Consider the following 23,362-nt stretch of genomic DNA (forward strand, 5'->3'; position numbering starts at 1 on the left):
TGAGGGGGTTGGGTGGTGGTGGGCACGTAAGGTGAACACGGCAGGTACGGCCTCCAGTTATGTGAAGGCAGCTGTCTGCTGTCTAACCAGTAGTTAGGGAAAGTTAACGAAATGTGTGGCAAATCTGCAACACAAAGAAAGCTTACCACTAGCTTTCGTCACAAATGTGTTCATAAAGGTGTCTACTATCACATATCAATTTGTTCCAACTCAACTCCCTTGGGAAACTTTGTGACAGCTGTTGAAAGTTGAAAGTTTATGTAGCATGTGACATGTCAAACTACGGGATTCTGAATGCATTACAAGCATTAGTTTTTCATGAAAAATACTCCTTCTGATAAAAAAACGTCTATATTGCCGTCATCACAAATGAGGTCAGCACATTTGGGCATGTACATTTTGGGTAAGTATAGATTGTTACCCAAAGTTTCAGCAGCTGTCACAAAGGTTCACAAGGGAGTTGGCTTGGAACAAATTGATACTGTAGTTTAGAGTAGACACCATTATGAAAACTTTGTGAAGAAAGCCTAGTGGTAAGCATTTCTTTTTGCAGTACAGGGCTGGATTGCCTAGAAACGTCTATTGTGTGTACAGTAGCAGCCATGTAGAAAGGATTGGAAACTGAGAAATAGCATTTATACAAAGTATGGTGAGACTTTTGCCATTTTAGGCATATGGGCATGAGTGAAAGTGCCACAGTGGCCTTACAGTGTCTGCCATGAAACTGCAGGGAGGCCGGCCGGGTCATGCCAAAGACTGTAAAAAGGGGACGTGTGCGACTTTGACTTTGAGTGAAGGTGTTCTCTACATAGACCCCTCAATATATCATTCCAATTTTGGGTTGGTTGAATGTTGTTTTCTTGTATGAACCCTCCCACTAATACTGGGAGCTAAGACTCAATGATTGGTTTGTACATACATTATTACAATAGGTAATACAAGTCAGATACTGACTACTAAGTGTTAGAAAGTTAACTACAATAAGCGGTAACAGTTTCATAGTGTGCAATATTAATCGTAATGTTTAATGTACATTTTCCACCAGGTAATGGAACTTCCCCACCAGGCAATGGGACACCAGACCCAGTCAATGCAACTTCACCACCACTCAATCCAAATGCAACTATAGCACCAGTAAACTCAACCACAACAGCGGTCACTATAACAAATATTACAGTGGCTGTTAGCATTAACATCACTGCTAATGTTACGACTGTTAACGTTAGAATCAATGCAACGACAGCACCAGGAAACGCAAATACAGTGCCAGTCAATGAAACATCACCTGTAATGCGTACAACATCCCTACCAGTCACTCCAGCTACTGGCTCAGGTAAAACAAATGAACCATTAGTCAAAATAACCACTAATTATGAATCACTAATCAGTTTAGCTATATGATATGACATACTGTAGTGATATTTGCATAATATGATAATTAAAGTGCTTTATATTTGTGGGGGTATTTGTCACTGTACCCTTGCACAACTGGGGCGGACAAAGGGAATAGTACAGTGACAAATGCCACTATGACTATAATTTGTTGGAAAAAGCACATTCAATTATAATCTTTAGTATAATAACTTCAGACACAAGTAGTCATATCTTAACAATGTGATCTAACCTTTCCATTAGGTAATACAACTTCACCTCCAGTCATTCCAACTTCACCACGACACAATGCAACTTCACCTATCGTCCATACAACATCTTTACCTGTCACTGCAGGTACTACCCCAGGTAAAACAAATCAACATAACAAAAATAACTAATAACTTTGAATTAATCACCATTCAGTTAAGCTATAATATCTGAATATAACTACAGAGGACAAATACTAGAGTGAAAAATGCCCCTATGATTATAATGTGTTGAAAAAGAACATTCAATTATATCCTTTAATTTTATAACTTTAGAAATATAAGAAACACCGGTAATCATGACTTCACATTTGAACCTTTCCATCAGGAAATGCAACTTCACCACCAGTCAATGCAACTTCACCACGACAAAATACAACATCACCACGACCCAATATAGTTTCAACACCAGTCATTGTAACTTCACCTATAGTCCATACAACATCCCCACCAGTCACTGCAGCTACTAGTCCAGGTAAAACAAACAAACAAACCATTAGTCAAATTAACTTTACCACTAATTACTTGGAATGAAACACTACACAGTTTAGCTATAATATCTGAAATATAAGAATCACCGGTAATCATGACTTCACAATTGAATGTAACCTTTCCAACAGGTAATGCAACTTCACCACCAGTCATTCAAACTTCGCCACGACACAACGCAACTTCACCACCAGTTAATGCAACTTCACCGGGACAAAATACAACATCACCACGACGACCCAATATAACTTCAACACCAGTCATTGTAACTTCACCTATAGTCCATACAACATCCCCACCAGTCACTGCAGCTACTAGTCCAGGTAACACAAACAAACCCTAATTAACTTTACCACTAATTGCTTTGAATGAATCAGTACTCAGTTTAGCTATAAAATCTGAATATAACTGGAGCAGACAATGGCAGGTGCACAATTATAATCTTTATTAATATAACTTTAGAAATGTAAGAAACACTGGTAATCATAACTTCACAATGTAATGTAACATTTCCATCAGGCAATGCAACTTCACCACCAGTCATTCAAACTTCGCCACGACACAATGCAACTTCATCACCAGTCAATGCAACTTCACCTATAGTCCATACAACATCCCTACCTGTCACTGCAGGTATTACCCCAGGTAAAACAAATGAATAGTCAAAATAACTTTACCACTAATAACATTAAATGAATCACCATTCAGTTTAGCTATAATATCTGAATATAACTACAGAGGTAGTGAAACAACAGGTGAAACAAATTAAATATTAGTCAAAATAACTTTACCACTAATAATATCATTGAATGATTATGTACTCAGTTTAGCTATACTATCTGAATATAACTGGAGTGGACAAAGGGATATGCAAGAGTAAAGTGACAAATGCCCATATTATTATAATTTGTTGAAAAAGCACATTCAATTATAATCTTTATTATTATAATTTTAAAAATAATAAGAAATGCCGGTAATCATGACTTCACAATGAAATGTAACCTTTTCATCAGGTAATGCAACTTCACCACCAGTCATTCAAACTTCGCCACGACACAATGCAACTTCACCACGACAAAATGCAACGTCACCACGACCCAATATAACTTCAACACCAGTCATTGCAACTTCATCCCCAGTCAATGCAACTTCACCTATAGTCCATACAACATCCCTACCTGTCACTGCAGGTACTACCCCAGGTAAAACAAATGAATAGTCAAAATAACTTTACCACTAATAACTTTAAATTAATCACCATTTAGTTTAGCTATAATATCTGAATATAACTACAGAGGACAAAGACTATAGTGACAAATTCTCCTCCGACTATAATGTGTTGAAAAGGCTAATTCAATCATAATCTTTATTATTATAACATTAGAAATCAGAAACACCGGTAATCATGACAATTGAATGTAACCTTTCCAACAGGTAATGCAACTTCACCACCAGTCACTCAAACTTCGCCACGACACAATGCAACTTCACCACGACAAAATACAACATCACCACGACCCAATATAACTTCAACACCAGTCATTGTAACTTCACCTATAGTCCATACAACATCCCCACCAGTTACTGCAGCTACTAGTCCAGGTAAAACAAACAAACAAACAAACAAACCATTAGTCAAATGAACTTTACCACTAATTACTTGGAATGAAACACTACACAGTTTAGCTATAATATCTGAATATAACTGGAATTGATAAAACATTATGCAAGAGTGAAATACAAATACGCCTATTACTATAATGTGTTGAAAACACACATTCAATTATAATCTTTATTATTATAACTTTAGAAATATAAGAATCACCGGTAATCATGACTTCACAATTGAATGTAACCTTTCCAACAGGTAATGCAACTTCACCACCAGTCATTCAAACTTCGCCACGACACAACGCAACTTCACCACCAGTTAATGCAACTTCACCGGGACAAAATACAACATCACCACGACGACCCAATATAACTTCAACACCAGTCATTGTAACTTCACCTATAGTCCATACAACATCCCCACCAGTCACTGCAGCTACTAGTCCAGGTAACACAAACAAACCCTAATTAACTTTACCACTAATTGCTTTGAATGAATCAGTACTCAGTTTAGCTATAAAATCTGAATATAACTGGAGCAGACAATGGCATGTGCACAATTATAATCTTTATTAATATAACTTTAGAAATGTAAGAAACACCGGTAATCATGACTTCACAATTGAATGTAACCTTTCCAACAGGTAATGCAACTTCACCACCAGTCACTCAAACTTCGCCGCGACACAATGCAACTTCACCACCAGTTAATGCAACTTCACCGCGACAAAATACAACATCACCACGACCCAATATAACTTCAACACCAGTCATTCCAACTTCACCACAACACAATGCAACCTCAACACCAGTCAATACAACTTCACCTATAGTCCATACATCCCCACCAGTCACTGCAGCTACTAGCCCAGGTGAAACAAATGAAATATTAGTCAAAATAACTTTACCACTAATAATATCATTGAATGATTATGTACTCAGTTTAGCTATAATATCTGAATATAACTGGAGTGGACAAAGGGATATGCAAGAGTAAAGTGACAAATGCCCATATTATTATAATGTGTTGAAAAAGCACATTCAATTATAAACTTTATTATTATAATTTTAGAAATAATAAGAAACGCCGGTAATCATGACTTCACAATGAAATGTAACCTTTTCATCAGGTAATGCAACTTCACCACCAGTCATTCAAACTTCGCCACGACACAACGCAACTTCACCACCAGTTAATGCAACTTCACCGGGACAAAATACAACATCACCACGACGACCCAATATAACTTCAACACCAGTCATTGTAACTTCACCTATCGTCCATACAACATCCCCACCAGTCACTGCAGCTATTAGTCCAGGTAACACAAACAAACCCTAATTAACTTTACCACTAATTGCTTTGAATGAATCAGTACTCAGTTTAGCTATAAAATCTGAATATAACTGGAGCAGACAATGGCATGTGCACAATTATAATCTTTATTAATATAACTTTAGAAATGTAAGAAACACCGGTAATCATGACTTCACAATTGAATGTAACCTTTCCAACAGGTAATGCAACTTCACCACCAGTCACTCAAACTTCGCCGCGACACAATGCAACTTCACCACCAGTTAATGCAACTTCACCGCGACAAAATACAACATCACCACGACCCAATATAACTTCAACACCAGTCATTCCAACTTCACCACAACACAATGCAACCTCAACACCAGTCAATACAACTTCACCTATAGTCCATACATCCCCACCAGTCACTGCAGCTACTAGCCCAGGTGAAACAAATTAAATATTAGTCAAAATAACTTTACCACTAATAATATCATTGAATGATTATGTACTCAGTTTAGCTATACTATCTGAATATAACTCGAGTGGACAAAGGGATATGCAAGAGTAAAGTGACAAATGCCCATATTATTATAATTTGTTGAAAAAGCACATTCAATTATAATCTTTATTATTATAATTTTAAAAATAATAAGAAATGCCGGTAATCATGACTTCACAATGAAATGTAACCTTTTCATCAGGTAATGCAACTTCACCACCAGTCATTCAAACTTCGCCACGACACAATGCAACTTCACCACGACAAAATGCAACGTCACCACGACCCAATATAACTTCATCCCCAGTCAATGCAACTTCACCTATAGTCCATACAACATCCCTACCTGTCACTGCAGGTACTACCCCAGGTAAAACAAATGAATAGTCAAAATAACTTTACCACTAATAACTTTAAATTAATCACCATTTAGTTTAGCTATAATATCTGAATATAACTACAGAGGACAAATACTATAGTGACAAATTCTTCTCCGACTATAATGTGTTGAAAAGGCTAATTCAATCATAATCTTTATTATTATAACATTAGAAATCAGAAACACCGGTAATCATGACAATTGAATGTAACCTTTCCAACAGGTAATGCAACTTCACCACCAGTCACTCAAACTTCGCCACGACACAATGCAACTTCACCACCAGTTAATGCAACTTCACCACGACAAAATACAACATCACCACGACCCAATATAACTTCAACACCAGTCATTGTAACTTCACCTATAGTCCATACAACATCCCCACCAGTTACTGCAGCTACTAGTCCAGGTAAAACAAACAAACCATTAGTCAAATGAACTTTACCACTAATTACTTGGAATGAAACACTACACAGTTTAGCTATAATATCTGAATATAACTGGAATTGATAAAACATTATGCAAGAGTGAAATACAAATACGCCTATTACTATAATGTGTTGAAAACACACATTAAATTATAATCTTTATTATTATAACTTTAGAAATATAAGAATCACCGGTAATCATGACTTCACAATTGAATGTAACCTTTCCAACAGGTAATGCAACTTCACCACCAGTCATTCAAACTTCGCCACGACACAACGCAACTTCACCACCAGTTAATGCAACTTCACCGGGACAAAATACAACATCACCACGACGACCCAATATAACTTCAACACCAGTCATTGTAACTTCACCTATAGTCCATACAACATCCCCACCAGTCACTGCAGCTACTAGTCCAGGTAACACAAACAAACCCTAATTAACTTTACCACTAATTGCTTTGAATGAATCAGTACTCAGTTTAGCTATAAAATCTGAATATAACCGGAGCAGACAATGGCATGTGCACAATTATAATCTTTATTAATATAACTTTAGAAATGTAAGAAACACCGGTAATTATGACTTCACAATTGAATGTAACCTTTCCAACAGGTAATGCAACTTCACCACCAGTCACTCAAACTTCGCCGCGACACAATGCAACTTCACCACCAGTTAATGCAACTTCACCGCGACAAAATACAACATCACCACGACCCAATATAACTTCAACACCAGTCATTCCAACTTCACCACAACACAATGCAACCTCAACACCAGTCAATACAACTTCACCTATAGTCCATACATCCCCACCAGTCACTGCAGCTACTAGCCCAGGTGAAACAAATGAAATATTAGTCAAAATAACTTTACCACTAATAATATCATTGAATGATTATGTACTCAGTTTAGCTATAATATCTGAATATAACTGGAGTGGACAAAGGGATATGCAAGAGTAAAGTGACAAATGCCCATATTATTATAATGTGTTGAAAAAGCACATTCAATTATAATCTTTATTATTATAATTTTAGAAATAATAAGAAACGCCGGTAATCATGACTTCACAATGAAATGTAACCTTTTCATCAGGTAATGCAACTTCACCACCAGTCATTCAAACTTCGCCACGACACAATTCAACTTCACCACCAGTTAATGCAACTTCACCACGACAAAATGCAACATCACCACGACCCAATATATCTTCAACACCACTCATTGCAACTTCATCACCAGTCAATGCAACTTCACCTATAGTCCATACAACATCCCTACCTGTCACTGCAGGTACTACCCCAGGTAAAACAAATGAATAGTCAAAATAACTTTACCACTAATAACTTTGAATTAATCACCATTCAGTTTAGCTATAACATCTGAACATAAGTACAGAGGACAAAGACTATAGTGACGAATTCCCCTCCGAAACTATCTGAATATAACTGGAGCGGACAATGGGATATGCAAGAGTACAGTGACATACCCCTATGATTATAATGTGTTGAAAAATCACATTAAATTATAATCTTTATTATTATAACTTTAGAAACATAAGAAACACCGGTAATCATAACTTCACAATTTCATGTAAACTTTCCATCAGGTAAAGCAACATCACCACAACTAAAAGTACATTAAATTATCTTTAGTATAATAACTTCAGCAATATAAGAAACACAAGTAGTCATATCTTAACAATGTGATCTAACCTTTCCATTAGGTAATACAACTTCACCTCCAGTCATTCCGACTTCACCACGACACAATGCAACGTCACTGCCAGTCATTGCAACTTCACCACGAGTCACTGCAACTTCACTGCCAGTCATTGCAACTTCACCACGAGTCACTGCAACTTCACTGCCAGTCATTGCAACTTCACCACGAGTCACTGCAACTTCACCTATTGTCCATACAACACGCCTACCTGTCACTGCAGCTACTACCCCAGGTTAAACATCTGCACTATTAGTGAAAATAACTTCACCGCTTAGCACTTTGAACATATCATTTACTGTTCAGCTATAATAACTCAATTTAACTGTAACTAACTGTTTCTACCCATTGTGCTTCACATGTAGCTACAACACCTGCACCACCAGCAAAGCCAAAGGTCGTGTTAGAATTCAAAATAACGCAAACCTTCACAAAAGACCTTGAAAACACATCATCAGTCGCATTCCAGAACTTAGCAACCGAAGTAGCTTCAGCGGTAAGTACCATTATGATGATCCAACACCTGCCAATACATTCTCCATAACTTCAGCGATTCCTCCTATCATGCATATTACTATTATATTGATCTCTGGCAAATGTATAATTATGATGATTAAAAATAACCATACTTTATGGAAATGTTTTGCTTTCATTGTAAAATTACCAAATAACTAAACAAGTTAAAATTAAAAGATTTTTAACAAATGACTGCCTCCACCTTTCAAAATGTTCTCTAGAACATTGTTATTAATTAATCAAATGTAAATCTATTAATCATGAACCATGAAATGAACTTGGTGGGATACTGAGTATTATTTTACAGTTCCTGTGTAATTATTTCTGTAATAATTTCAATGACTGAATTTCTGTTTACAGATGGACAACGTCTATAAGGCAAAGTTTTCTAATTTCAATCACACTGTTATAACCGGCTTCAGGTATGCACCAATAGAGTTATACTGTATTAAGTATATATGTTTTTAGTACATAAATAATAACGTATCATTGATTTGTACCTTTAATGTAGCCTACCATAACATTTGGTGTTAATTATAACATAAATGTTATAATTAATAATAATGAATCACTTTTACAGCTCGGGATCAGTAAATGTGGAGGCTGAATTAATATTCAACCAAGAGGAAAATGCAACTACACCAGATGCCTCTTCTGTGGCTAGTACTCTTGTTGAGGCTGCATCCAGCTCTAATTTCTCCCTTCCTGTGAACACGTCAACTATTGTTGTCACGGGTAAGAATTGTAGACTCAACCGATGATAGCTCACAGTGTGGCTCTTTAATGACCTGTTTAATGGTATTTTTTCTTCCTTGTTATTAATTATATATCATGGCCTGCATTGATATTGATATGAAAGTTTTATTTTTACAGTGGTTTTGCCGCCAACTCAAGCACCCACTACAGCAGCACCTTTAACAACAATCACCACAGATTCACCAGCAGGTACAATTTCATCAAAGCAAATTGAAACTGTACTTCCAATGTATAAAACATCTAATGAATTAACTGGAGTGGACAAAGGGATATGCAAGAGTACAGCGACATACCCCTATGATTATAATGTGTTGAAAAAGCACATTCAATTATTATTTATTATAACTAATATCAGAATCACCGGTAATAATAACTTCACAATTTAATGTAACCTTTCCATCAGGTAATGCAACATCACCACCAGTCATTCAAACTTCGCCACGACACAATGCGACTTCACCACCAGTTGCTGCAACGTCACCACGACCCAAAATAACTTCAACACCAGTCACTGTAACATCACCACCAGTCAATGCAACTTCACCTATAGTGCATACAACATCCCTACCTGTCACTGCACGTACTACCCCAGGTATAACAAATGAATAGTCAAAATAACTTTACAACTAATCATCATTCAGTTTAGCTATAATATCTGAATATAACTACAGAGGGCAAAGACTAGTGACAAATTCCACTCCGAATATGTGTTGAAAAAGAACATTCAATTATAACCTTTATTAATATAGCTTTAGAAATGTAAGAAACACTGGTAATCATAACTTCACAATTGAATGTAACCTTTCCAACAGGTAATGCAACTTCACCACCAGTCATTCAAACTTCGCCACGACACAATGCAACTTCACCACCAGTTAATGCAACTTCACCGGGACAAAATACAACATCACCACGACGACCCAATATAACTTCAACACCAGTCATTGTAACTTCACCTATAGTCCATACAACATCCCCACCAGTCACTGCAGCTACTAGTCCAGGTAACACAAACAAACCCTAATTAACTTTACCACTAATTGCTTTGAATGAATCAGTAGTGACAAATTCCCCTCCGACTATAATGTGTTGAAAAGGCTAATTAAATTGAAATCTTTATTATTGTAACTTTAGAAATAAGAAACACCGGTAATCATGACTTCACAATTTAATGTAACCTTTCCAACAGGTAATGCAACTTCACCACCAGTCACTCAAACTTCGCCGCGACACAATGCAACTTCACCACCAGTTAATGCAACTTCACCACGACAAAATACAACATCACCACGACCCAATATAACTTCAACACCAGTCATTCCAACTTCACCACAACACAATGCAACCTCAACACCAGTCAATACAACTTCACCTATAGTCCATACATCCCCACCAGTCACTGCAGCTACTAGCCCAGGTGAAACAAATTAAATATTAGTCAAAATAACTTTACCACTAATAATATCATTGAATGATTATGTACTCAGTTTATCTATACTATCTGAATATAACTGGAGTGGACAAAGGGATATGCAAGAGTAAAGTGACAAATGCCCATATTATTATAATTTGTTGAAAAAGCACATTCAATTATAATCTTTATTATTATAATTTTAAAAATAATAAGAAACGCCGGTAATCATGACTTCACAATGAAATGTAACCTTTTCATCAGGTAATGCAACTTCACCACCAGTCATTCAAACTTCGCCACGACACAATGCAACTTCACCACGACAAAATGCAACGTCACCACAACCCAATATAACTTCAACACCAGTCATTGCAACTTCATCCCCAGTCAATGCAACTTCACCTATAGTCCATACAACATCCCTACCTGTCACTGCAGGTACTACCCCAGGTAAAACAAATGAATAGTCAAAATAACTTTACCACTAATAACTTTAAATGAATCACCATTTAGTTTAGCTATAATATCTGAATATAACTACAGAGGACAAAGACTATAGTGACAAATTCTCCTCCGACTATAATGTGTTGAAAAGTCTAATTCAATCATAATCTTTATTATTATAACATTAGAAATCAGAAACACCGGTAATCATGACAATTGAATGTAACCTTTCCAACAGGTAATGCAACTTCACCACCAGTCACTCAAACTTCGCCACGACACAATGCAACTTCACCACCAGTTAATGCAACTTCACCACGACAAAATACAACATCACCACAACCCAATATAACTTCAACACCAGTCATTGTAACTTCACCTATAGTCCATACAACATCCCCACCAGTTACTGCAGCTACTAGTCCAGGTAAAACAAACAAACAAACCATTAGTCAAATGAACTTTACCACTAATTACTTGGAATGAAACACTACACAGTTTAGCTATAATATCTGAATATAACTGGAATTGATAAAACATTATGCAAGAGTGAAATACAAATATGCCTATTACTATAATGTGTTGAAAACAGTAAAACACACATTCAATTATAATCTTTATTATTATAACTTTAGAAATTTAAGAATCACCGGTAATCATGACTTCACAATTGAATGTAACCTTTCCAACAGGTAATGCAACTTCACCACCAGTCATTCAAACTTCGCCACGACACAACGCAACTTCACCACCAGTTAATGCAACTTCACCGGGACAAAATACAACATCACCACGACGACCCAATATAACTTCAACACCAGTCATTGTAACTTCACCTATAGTCCATACAACATCCCCACCAGTCACTGCAGCTACTAGTCCAGGTAACACAAACAAACCCTAATTAACTTTACCACTAATTGCTTTGAATGAATCAGTACTCAGTTTAGCTATAAAATCTGAATATAACTGGAGCAGACAATGGCATGTGCACAATTATAATCTTTATTAATATAACTTTAGAAATGTAAGAAACACCGGTAATCATGACTTCACAATTGAATGTAACCTTTCCAACAGGTAATGCAACTTCACCACCAGTCACTCAAACTTCGCCGCGACACAATGCAACTTCACCACCAGTTAATGCAACTTCACCGCGACAAAATACAACATCACCACGACCCAATATAACTTCAACACCAGTCATTCCAACTTTACCACAACACAATGCAACCTCAACACCAGTCAATACAACTTCACCTATAGTCCATACATCCCCACCAGTCACTGCAGCTACTAGCCCAGGTGAAACAAATGAAATATTAGTCAAAATAACTTTACCACTAATAATATCATTGAATGATTATGTACTCAGTTTAGCTATAATATCTGAATATAACTGGAGTGGACAAAGGGATATGCAAGAGTAAAGTGACAAATGCCCATATTATTATAATGTGTTGAAAAAGCACATTCAATTATAATCTTTATTATTATAATTTTAGAAATAATAAGAAACGCCGGTAATCATGACTTCACAATGAAATGTAACCTTTTCATCAGGTAATGCAACTTCACCACCAGTCATTCAAACTTCGCCACGACACAACGCAACTTCACCACCAGTTAATGCAACTTCACTGGGACAAAATACAACATCACCACGACGACCCAATATAACTTCAACACCAGTCATTCAAACTTCGCCACGACACAATGCAACTTCACCACGACAAAATGCAACGTCACCACGACCCAATATAACTTCAACACCAGTCATTGCAACTTCATCCCCAGTCAATGCAACTTCACCTATAGTCCATACAACATCCCTACCTGTCACTGCAGGTACTACCCCAGGTAAAACAAATGAATAGTCAAAATAACTTTACCACTAATAACTTTAAATTAATCACCATTTAGTTTAGCTATAATATCTGAATATAACTACAGAGGACAAATACTATAGTGACAAATTCTTCTCCGACTATAATGTGTTGAAAAGGCTAATTCAATCATAATCTTTATTATTATAACATTAGAAATCAGAAACACCGGTAATCATGACAATTGAATGTAACCTTTCCAACAGGTAATGCAACTTCACCACCAGTCACTCAAACTTCGCCACGACACAATGCAACTTCACCACCAGTTAATGCAACTTCACCACGACAAAATACAACATCACCACGACCCAATATAACTTCAACACCAGTCATTGTAACTTCACCTATAGTCCATACAACATCCCCACCAGTTACTGCAGCTACTAGTCCAGGTAAAACAAACAAACCATTAGTCAAATGAACTTTACCACTAATTACTTGGAATGAAACACTACACAGTTTAGCTATAATATCTGAATATAACTGGAATTGATAAAACATTATGCAAGAGTGAAATACAAATACGCCTATTACTATAATGTGTTGAAAACACACATTAAATTATAATCTTTATTATTATAACTTTAGAAATATAAGAATCACCGGTAATCATGACTTCACAATTGAATGTAACCTTTCCAACAGGTAATGCAACTTCACCACCAGTCATTCAAACTTCGCCACGACACAACGCAACTTCACCACCAGTTAATGCAACTTCACCGGGACAAAATACAACATCACCACGACGACCCAATATAACTTCAACACCAGTCATTGTAACTTCACCTATAGTCCATACAACATCCCCACCAGTCACTGCAGCTACTAGTCCAGGTAACACAAACAAACCCTAATTAACTTTACCACTAATTGCTTTGAATGAATCAGTACTCAGTTTAGCTATAAAATCTGAATATAACCGGAGCAGACAATGGCATGTGCACAATTATAATCTTTATTAATATAACTTTAGAAATGTAAGAAACACCGGTAATTATGACTTCACAATTGAATGTAACCTTTCCAACAGGTAATGCAACTTCACCACCAGTCACTCAAACTTCGCCGCGACACAATGCAACTTCACCACCAGTTAATGCAACTTCACCGCGACAAAATACAACATCACCACGACCCAATATAACTTCAACACCAGTCATTCCAACTTCACCACAACACAATGCAACCTCAACACCAGTCAATACAACTTCACCTATAGTCCATACATCCCCACCAGTCACTGCAGCTACTAGCCCAGGTGAAACAAATGAAATATTAGTCAAAATAACTTTACCACTAATAATATCATTGAATGATTATGTACTCAGTTTAGCTATAATATCTGAATATAACTGGAGTGGACAAAGGGATATGCAAGAGTAAAGTGACAAATGCCCATATTATTATAATGTGTTGAAAAAGCACATTCAATTATAATCTTTATTATTATAATTTTAGAAATAATAAGAAACGCCGGTAATCATGACTTCACAATGAAATGTAACCTTTTCATCAGGTAATGCAACTTCACCACCAGTCATTCAAACTTCGCCACGACACAATTCAACTTCACCACCAGTTAATGCAACTTCACCACGACAAAATGCAACATCACCACGACCCAATATATCTTCAACCCCACTCATTGCAACTTCATCACCAGTCAATGCAACTTCACCTATAGTCCATACAACATCCCTACCTGTCACTGCAGGTACTACCCCAGGTAAAACAAATGAATAGTCAAAATAACTTTACCACTAATAACTTTGAATTAATCACCATTCAGTTTAGCTATAACATCTGAACATAAGTACAGAGGACAAAGACTATAGTGACGAATTCCCCTCCGAAACTATCTGAATATAACTGGAGCGGACAATGGGATATGCAAGAGTACAGTGACATACCCCTATGATTATAATGTGTTGAAAAATCACATTAAATTATAATCTTTATTATTATAACTTTAGAAACATAAGAAACACCGGTAATCATAACTTCACAATTTCATGTAAACTTTCCATCAGGTAAAGCAACATCACCACAACTAAAAGTACATTAAATTATCTTTAGTATAATAACTTCAGCAATATAAGAAACACAAGTAGTCATATCTTAACAATGTGATCTAACCTTTCCATTAGGTAATACAACTTCACCTCCAGTCATTCCTACTTCACCACGACACAATGCAACGTCACTGCCAGTCATTGCAACTTCACCACGAGTCACTGCAACTTCACTGCCAGTCATTGCAACTTCACCACGAGTCACTGCAACTTCACTGCCAGTCATTGCAACTTCACCACGAGTCACTGCAACTTCACCTATTGTCCATACAACACGCCTACCTGTCACTGCAGCTACTACCCCAGGTTAAACATCTGCACTATTAGTGAAAATAACTTCACCGCTAAGCACTTTGAACATATAATTTACTGTTCAGCTATAATAACTCAATTTAACTGTAACTAACTGTTTCTACCCATTGTGCTTCATATGTAGCTACAACACCTGCACCACCAGCAAAGCCAAAGGTCGTGTTAGAATTCAAAATAACGCAAACCTTCACAAAAGACCTTGAAAACACATCATCAGTCGCATTCCAGAACTTAGCAACCGAAGTAGCTTCAGCGGTAAGTACCATTATGATGATCCAACACCTGCCAATACATTCTCCATAACTTCAGCGATTCCTCCTATCATGCATATTACTATTATATTGATCTCTGGCAAATGTATAATTATGATGATTAAAAATAACCATACTTTATGGAAATGTTTTGCTTTCATTGTAAAATTACCAAATAACTAAACAAGTTAAAATTAAAAGATTTTTAACAAATGACTGCCTCCACCTTTCAAAATGTTCTCTAGAACATTGTTATTAATTAATCAAATGTAAATCTATTAATCATGAACCATGAAATGAACTTGGTGGGATACTGAGTATTATTTTACAGTTCCTGTGTAATTATTTCTGTAATAATTTCAATGACTGAATTTCTGTTTACAGATGGACAACGTCTATAAGGCAAAGTTTTCTAATTTCAATCACACTGTTATAACCGGCTTCAGGTATGCACCAATAGAGTTATACTGTATTAAGTATATATGTTTTTAGTACATAAATAATAACGTATCATTGATTTGTACCTTTAATGTAGCCTACCATAACATTTGGTGTTAATTATAACATAAATGTTATAATTAATAATAATGAATCACTTTTACAGCTCGGGATCAGTAAATGTGGAGGCTGAATTAATATTCAACCAAGAGGAAAATGCAACTACACCAGATGCCTCTTCTGTGGCTAGTACTCTTGTTGAGGCTGCATCCAGCTCTAATTTCTCCCTTCCTGTGAACACGTCAACTATTGTTGTCACGGGTAAGAATTGTAGACTCAACCGATGATAGCTCACAGTGTGGCTCTTTAATGACCTGTTTAATGGTATTTTTTCTTCCTTGTTATTAATTATATATCATGGCCTGCATTGATATTGATATGAAAGTTTTATTTTTACAGTGGTTTTGCCGCCAACTCAAGCACCCACTACAGCAGCACCTTTAACAACAATCACCACAGATTCACCAGCAGGTACAATTTCATCAAAGCAAATTGAAACTGTACTTCCAATGTATAAAACATCTAATGAATTAACTGGAGTGGACAAAGGGATATGCAAGAGTACAGCGACATACCCCTATGATTATAATGTGTTGAAAAAGCACATTCAATTATTATTTATTATAACTAATATCAGAATCACCGGTAATAATAACTTCACAATTTAATGTAACCTTTCCATCAGGTAATGCAACATCACCACCAGTCATTCAAACTTCGCCACGACACAATGCGACTTCACCACCAGTTTCTGCAACGTCACCACGACCCAAAATAACTTCAACACCAGTCACTGTAACATCACCACCAGTCAATGCAACTTCACCTATAGTGCATACAACATCCCTACCTGTCACTGCACGTACTACCCCAGGTATAACAAATGAATAGTCAAAATAACTTTACAACTAATCATCATTCAGTTTAGCTATAATATCTGAATATAACTACAGAGGGCAAAGACTAGTGACAAATTCCACTCCGAATATGTGTTGAAAAAGAACATTCAATTATAACCTTTATTAATATAGCTTTAGAAATGTAAGAAACACTGGTAATCATAACTTCACAATTGAATGTAACCTTTCCAACAGGTAATGCAACTTCACCACCAGTCATTCAAACTTCGCCACGACACAATGCAACTTCACCACCAGTTAATGCAACTTCACCGGGACAAAATACAACATCACCACGACGACCCAATATAACTTCAACACCAGTCATTGTAACTTCACCTATAGTCCATACAACATCCCCACCAGTCACTGCAGCTACTAGTCCAGGTAACACAAACAAACCCTAATTAACTTTACCACTAATTGCTTTGAATGAATCAGTAGTGACAAGTTCCCCTCCGACTATAATGTGTTGAAAAGGCTAATTAAATTGTAATCTTTATTATTGTAACTTTAGAAATAAGAAACACCGGTAATCATGACTTCACAATTGAATGTAACCTTTCCAACAGGTAATGCAACTTCACCACCAGTCACTCAAACTTCGCAGCGACACAATGCAACTTCACCACCAGTTAATGCAACTTCACCGCGACAAAATACAACATCACCACGACCCAATATAACTTCAACACCAGTCATTCCAACTTCACCACAACACAATGCAACCTCAACACCAGTCAATACAACTTCACCTATAGTCCATACATCCCCACCAGTCACTGCAGCTACTAGCCCAGGTGAAACAAATTAAATATTAGTCAAAATAACTTTACCACTAATAATATCATTGAATGATTATGTACTCAGTTTAGCTATACTATCTGAATATAACTGGAGTGGACAAAGGGATATGCAAGAGTAAAGTGACAAATGCCCATATTATTATAATTTGTTGAAAAAGCACATTCAATTATAATCTTTATTATTATAATTTTAAAAATATTAAGAAACGCCGGTAATCATGACTTCACAATGAAATGTAACCTTTTCATCAGGTAATGCAACTTCACCACCAGTCATTCAAACTTCGCCACGACACAATGCAACTTCACCACGACAAAATGCAACGTCACCACGACCCAATATAACTTCAACACCAGTCATTGCAACTTCATCCCCAGTCAATGCAACTTCACCTATAGTCCATACAACATCCCTACCTGTCACTGCAGGTACTACCCCAGGTAAAACAAATGAATAGTCAAAATAACTTTACCACTAATAACTTTAAATTAATCACCATTTAGTTTAGCTATAATATCTGAATATAACTACAGAGGACAAAGACTATAGTGACAAATTCTCCTCCGACTATAATGTGTTGAAAAGGCTAATTCAATCATAATCTTTATTATTATAACATTAGAAATCAGAAACACCGGTAATCATGACAATTGAATGTAACCTTTCCAACAGGTAATGCAACTTCACCACCAGTCACTCAAACTTCGCCACGACACAATGCAACTTCACCACCAGTTAATGCAACTTCACCACGACAAAATACAACATCACCACGACCCAATATAACTTCAACACCAGTCATTGTAACTTCACCTATAGTCCATACAACATCCCCACCAGTTACTGCAGCTACTAGTCCAGGTAAAACAAACAAACAAACCATTAGTCAAATGAACTTTACCACTAATTACTTGGAATGAAACACTACACAGTTTAGCTATAATATCTGAATATAACTGGAATTGATAAAACATTATGCAAGAGTGAAATACAAATACGCCTATTACTATAATGTGTTGAAAACACACATTCAATTATAATCTTTATTATTATAACTTTAGAAATATCAGAATCACCGGTAATAATAACTTCACAATTTAATGTAACCTTTCCATCAGGTAATGCAACATCACCACCAGTCATTCAAACTTCGCCACGACACAATGCGACTTCACCACCAGTTGCTGCAACGTCACCACGACCCAAAATAACTTCAACACCAGTCACTGTAACATCACCACCAGTCAATGCAACTTCACCTATAGTGCATACAACATCCCTACCTGTCACTGCACGTACTACCCCAGGTATAACAAATGAATAGTCAAAATAACTTTACAACTAATCATCATTCAGTTTAGCTATAATATCTGAATATAACTACAGAGGGCAAAGACTAGTGACAAATTCCACTCCGACTATGTGTTGAAAAAGAACATTCAATTATAACCTTTATTAATATAGCTTTAGAAATGTAAGAAACACTGGTAATCATAACTTCACAATTGAATGTAACCTTTCCAACAGGTAATGCGACTTCACCACCAGTCATTCAAACTTCGCCACGACACAATGCAACTTCACCACCAGTTAATGCAACTTCACCGGGACAAAATACAACATCACCACGACGACCCAATATAACTTCAACACCAGTCATTGTAACTTCACCTATAGTCCATACAACATCCCCACCAGTCACTGCAGCTACTAGTCCAGGTAACACAAACAAACCCTAATTAACTTTACCACTAATTGCTTTGAATTAATCAGTAGTGACAAATTCCCCTCCGACTATAATGTGTTGAAAAGGCTAATTAAATTGTAATCTTTATTATTGTAACTTTAGAAATAAGAAACACGGGTAATCATGACTTCACAATTTAATGTAACCTTTCCAACAGGTAATGCAACTTCACCACCAGTCACTCAAACTTCGCCGCGACACAATGCAACTTCACCACCAGTTAATGCAACTTCACCACGACAAAATACAACATCACCACAACCCAATATAACTTCAACACCAGTCATTCCAACTTCACCACAACACAATGCAACCTCAACACCAGTCAATACAACTTCACCTATAGTCCATACATCCCCACCAGTCACTGCAGCTACTAGCCCAGGTGAAACAAATGAAATATTAGTCAAAATAACTTTACCACTAATAATATCATTGAATGATTATGTACTCAGTTTAGCTATACTATCTGAATATAACTGGAGTGGACAAAGGGATATGCAAGAGTAAAGTGACAAATGCCCATATTATTATAATTTGTTGAAAGAGCACATTCAATTATAATCTTTATTATTATAATTTTAAAAATAATAAGAAACGCCGGTAATCATGACTTCACAATGAAATGTAACCTTTTCATCAGGTAATGCAACTTCACCACCAGTCATTCAAACTTCGCCACGACACAATGCAACTTCACCACGACAAAATGCAACGTCACCACGACCCAATATAACTTCAACACCAGTCATTGCAACTTCATCCCCAGTCAATGCAACTTCACCTATAGTCCATACAACATCCCTACCTGTCACTGCAGGTACTACCCCAGGTAAAACAAATGAATAGTCAAAATAACTTTACCACTAATAACTTTAAATTAATCACCATTTAGTTTAGCTATAATATCTGAATATAACTACAGAGGACAAATACTATAGTGACAAATTCTTCTCCGACTATAATGTGTTGAAAAGGCTAATTCAATCATAATCTTTATTATTATAACATTAGAAATCAGAAACACCGGTAATCATGACAATTGAATGTAACCTTTCCAACAGGTAATGCAACTTCACCACCAGTCACTCAAACTTCGCCACGACACAATGCAACTTCACCACCAGTTAATGCAACTTCACCACGACAAAATACAACATCACCACGACCCAATATAACTTCAACACCAGTCATTGTAACTTCACCTATAGTCCATACAACATCCCCACCAGTTACTGCAGCTACTAGTCCAGGTAAAACAAACAAACCATTAGTCAAATGAACTTTACCACTAATTACTTGGAATGAAACACTACACAGTTTAGCTATAATATCTGAATATAACTGGAATTGATAAAACATTATGCAAGAGTGAAATACAAATACGCCTATTACTATAATGTGTTGAAAACACACATTAAATTATAATCTTTATTATTATAACTTTAGAAATATAAGAATCACCGGTAATCATGACTTCACAATTGAATGTAACCTTTCCAACAGGTAATGCAACTTCACCACCAGTCATTCAAACTTCGCCACGACACAACGCAACTTCACCACCAGTTAATGCAACTTCACCGGGACAAAATACAACATCACCACGACGACCCAATATAACTTCAACACCAGTCATTGTAACTTCACCTATAGTCCATACAACATCCCCACCAGTCACTGCAGCTACTAGTCCAGGTAACACAAACAAACCCTAATTAACTTTACCACTAATTGCTTTGAATGAATCAGTACTCAGTTTAGCTATAAAATCTGAATATAACCGGAGCAGACAATGGCATGTGCACAATTATAATCTTTATTAATATAACTTTAGAAATGTAAGAAACACCGGTAATCATGACTTCACAATTGAATGTAACCTTTCCAACAGGTAATGCAACTTCACCACCAGTCACTCAAACTTCGCCGCGACACAATGCAACTTCACCACCAGTTAATGCAACTTCACCGCGACAAAATACAACATCACCACGACCCAATATAACTTCAACACCAGTCATTCCAACTTCACCACAACACAATGCAACCTCAACACCAGTCAATACAACTTCACCTATAGTCCATACATCCCCACCAGTCACTGCAGCTACTAGCCCAGGTGAAACAAATGAAATATTAGTCAAAATAACTTTACCACTAATAATATCATTGAATGATTATGTACTCAGTTTAGCTATAATATCTGAATATAACTGGAGTGGACAAAGGGATATGCAAGAGTAAAGTGACAAATGCCCATATTATTATAATGTGTTGAAAAAGCACATTCAATTATAATCTTTATTATTATAATTTTAGAAATAATAAGAAACGCCGGTAATCATGACTTCACAATGAAATGTAACCTTTTCATCAGGTAATGCAACTTCACCACCAGTCATTCAAACTTCACCACGACACAATTCAACTTCACCACCAGTTAATGCAACTTCACCACGACAAAATGCAACATCACCACGACCCAATATATCTTCAACACCACTCATTGCAACTTCATCACCAGTCAATGCAACTTCACCTATAGTCCATACAACATCCCTACCTGTCACTGCAGGTACTACCCCAGGTAAAACAAATGAATAGTCAAAATAACTTTACCACTAATAACTTTGAATTAATCACCATTCAGTTTAGCTATAACATCTGAACATAAGTACAGAGGACAAAGACTATAGTGACGAATTCCCCTCCGAAACTATCTGAATATAACTGGAGCGGACAATGGGATATGCAAGAGTACAGTGACATACCCCTATGATTATAATGTGTTGAAAAATCACATTAAATTATAATCTTTATTATTATAACTTTAGAAACATAAGAAACACCGGTAATCATAACTTCACAATTTCATGTAAACTTTCCATCAGGTAAAGCAACATCACCACAACTAAAAGTACATTAAATTATCTTTAGTATAATAACTTCAGCAATATAAGAAACACAAGTAGTCATATCTTAACAATGTGATCTAACCTTTCCATTAGGTAATACAACTTCACCTCCAGTCATTCCGACTTCACCACGACACAATGCAACGTCACTGCCAGTCATTGCAACTTCACCACGAGTCACTGCAACTTCACTGCCAGTCATTGCAACTTCACCACGAGTCACTGCAACTTCACTGCCAGTCATTGCAACTTCACCACGAGTCACTGCAACTTCACCTATTGTCCATACAACACGCCTACCTGTCACTGCAGCTACTACCCCAGGTTAAACATCTGCACTATTAGTGAAAATAACTTCACCGCTAAGCACTTTGAACATATCATTTACTGTTCAGCTATAATAAGTCAATTTAACTGTAACTAACTGTTTCTACCCATTGTGCTTCATATGTAGCTACAACACCTGCACCACCAGCAAAGCCAAAGGTCGTGTTAGAATTCAAAATAACGCAAACCTTCACAAAAGACCTTGAAAACACATCATCAGTCGCATTCCAGAACTTAGCAACCGAAGTAGCTTCAGCGGTAAGTACCATTATGATGATCCAACACCTGCCAATACATTCTCCATAACTTCAGCGATTCCTCCTATCATGCATATTACTATTATATTGATCTCTGGCAAATGTATAATTATGATGATTAAAAATAACCATACTTTATGGAAATGTTTTGCTTTCATTGTA

At 36.5% G+C, this 23,362-nt stretch overlaps 1 protein-coding gene across 1 annotated transcript in view; it reads left to right on the forward strand.

The window, feature by feature from the left end:
- Positions 1 to 23,362, forward strand: part of LOC308312341 (uncharacterized protein) — a 69,778-nt gene that overhangs the window by 1,014 nt on the left and 45,402 nt on the right. The window contains exons 2-14 of the mRNA XM_080758943.1: positions 1,636 to 1,740; positions 8,092 to 8,322; positions 8,453 to 8,583; positions 8,964 to 9,025; positions 9,184 to 9,338; positions 9,477 to 9,548; positions 15,260 to 15,490; positions 15,621 to 15,751; positions 16,132 to 16,193; positions 16,352 to 16,506; positions 16,645 to 16,716; positions 22,710 to 22,940; positions 23,071 to 23,201. Of these exons, the coding sequence (XP_080615069.1) occupies positions 8,964 to 9,025; positions 9,184 to 9,338; positions 9,477 to 9,548; positions 15,260 to 15,490; positions 15,621 to 15,751; positions 16,132 to 16,193; positions 16,352 to 16,506; positions 16,645 to 16,716; positions 22,710 to 22,940; positions 23,071 to 23,201 (1,302 nt within the window). The 5' untranslated portion in view covers positions 1,636 to 1,740; positions 8,092 to 8,322; positions 8,453 to 8,583. The remainder of the gene's footprint in view (positions 1 to 1,635; positions 1,741 to 8,091; positions 8,323 to 8,452; positions 8,584 to 8,963; positions 9,026 to 9,183; positions 9,339 to 9,476; positions 9,549 to 15,259; positions 15,491 to 15,620; positions 15,752 to 16,131; positions 16,194 to 16,351; positions 16,507 to 16,644; positions 16,717 to 22,709; positions 22,941 to 23,070; positions 23,202 to 23,362) is intronic.

This window comes from Protomyctophum bolini (assembly GCF_963924005.1).
Source record: "Protomyctophum bolini genome assembly, chromosome: 3".
Taxonomy (NCBI): domain Eukaryota; kingdom Metazoa; phylum Chordata; class Actinopteri; order Myctophiformes; family Myctophidae; genus Protomyctophum; species Protomyctophum bolini.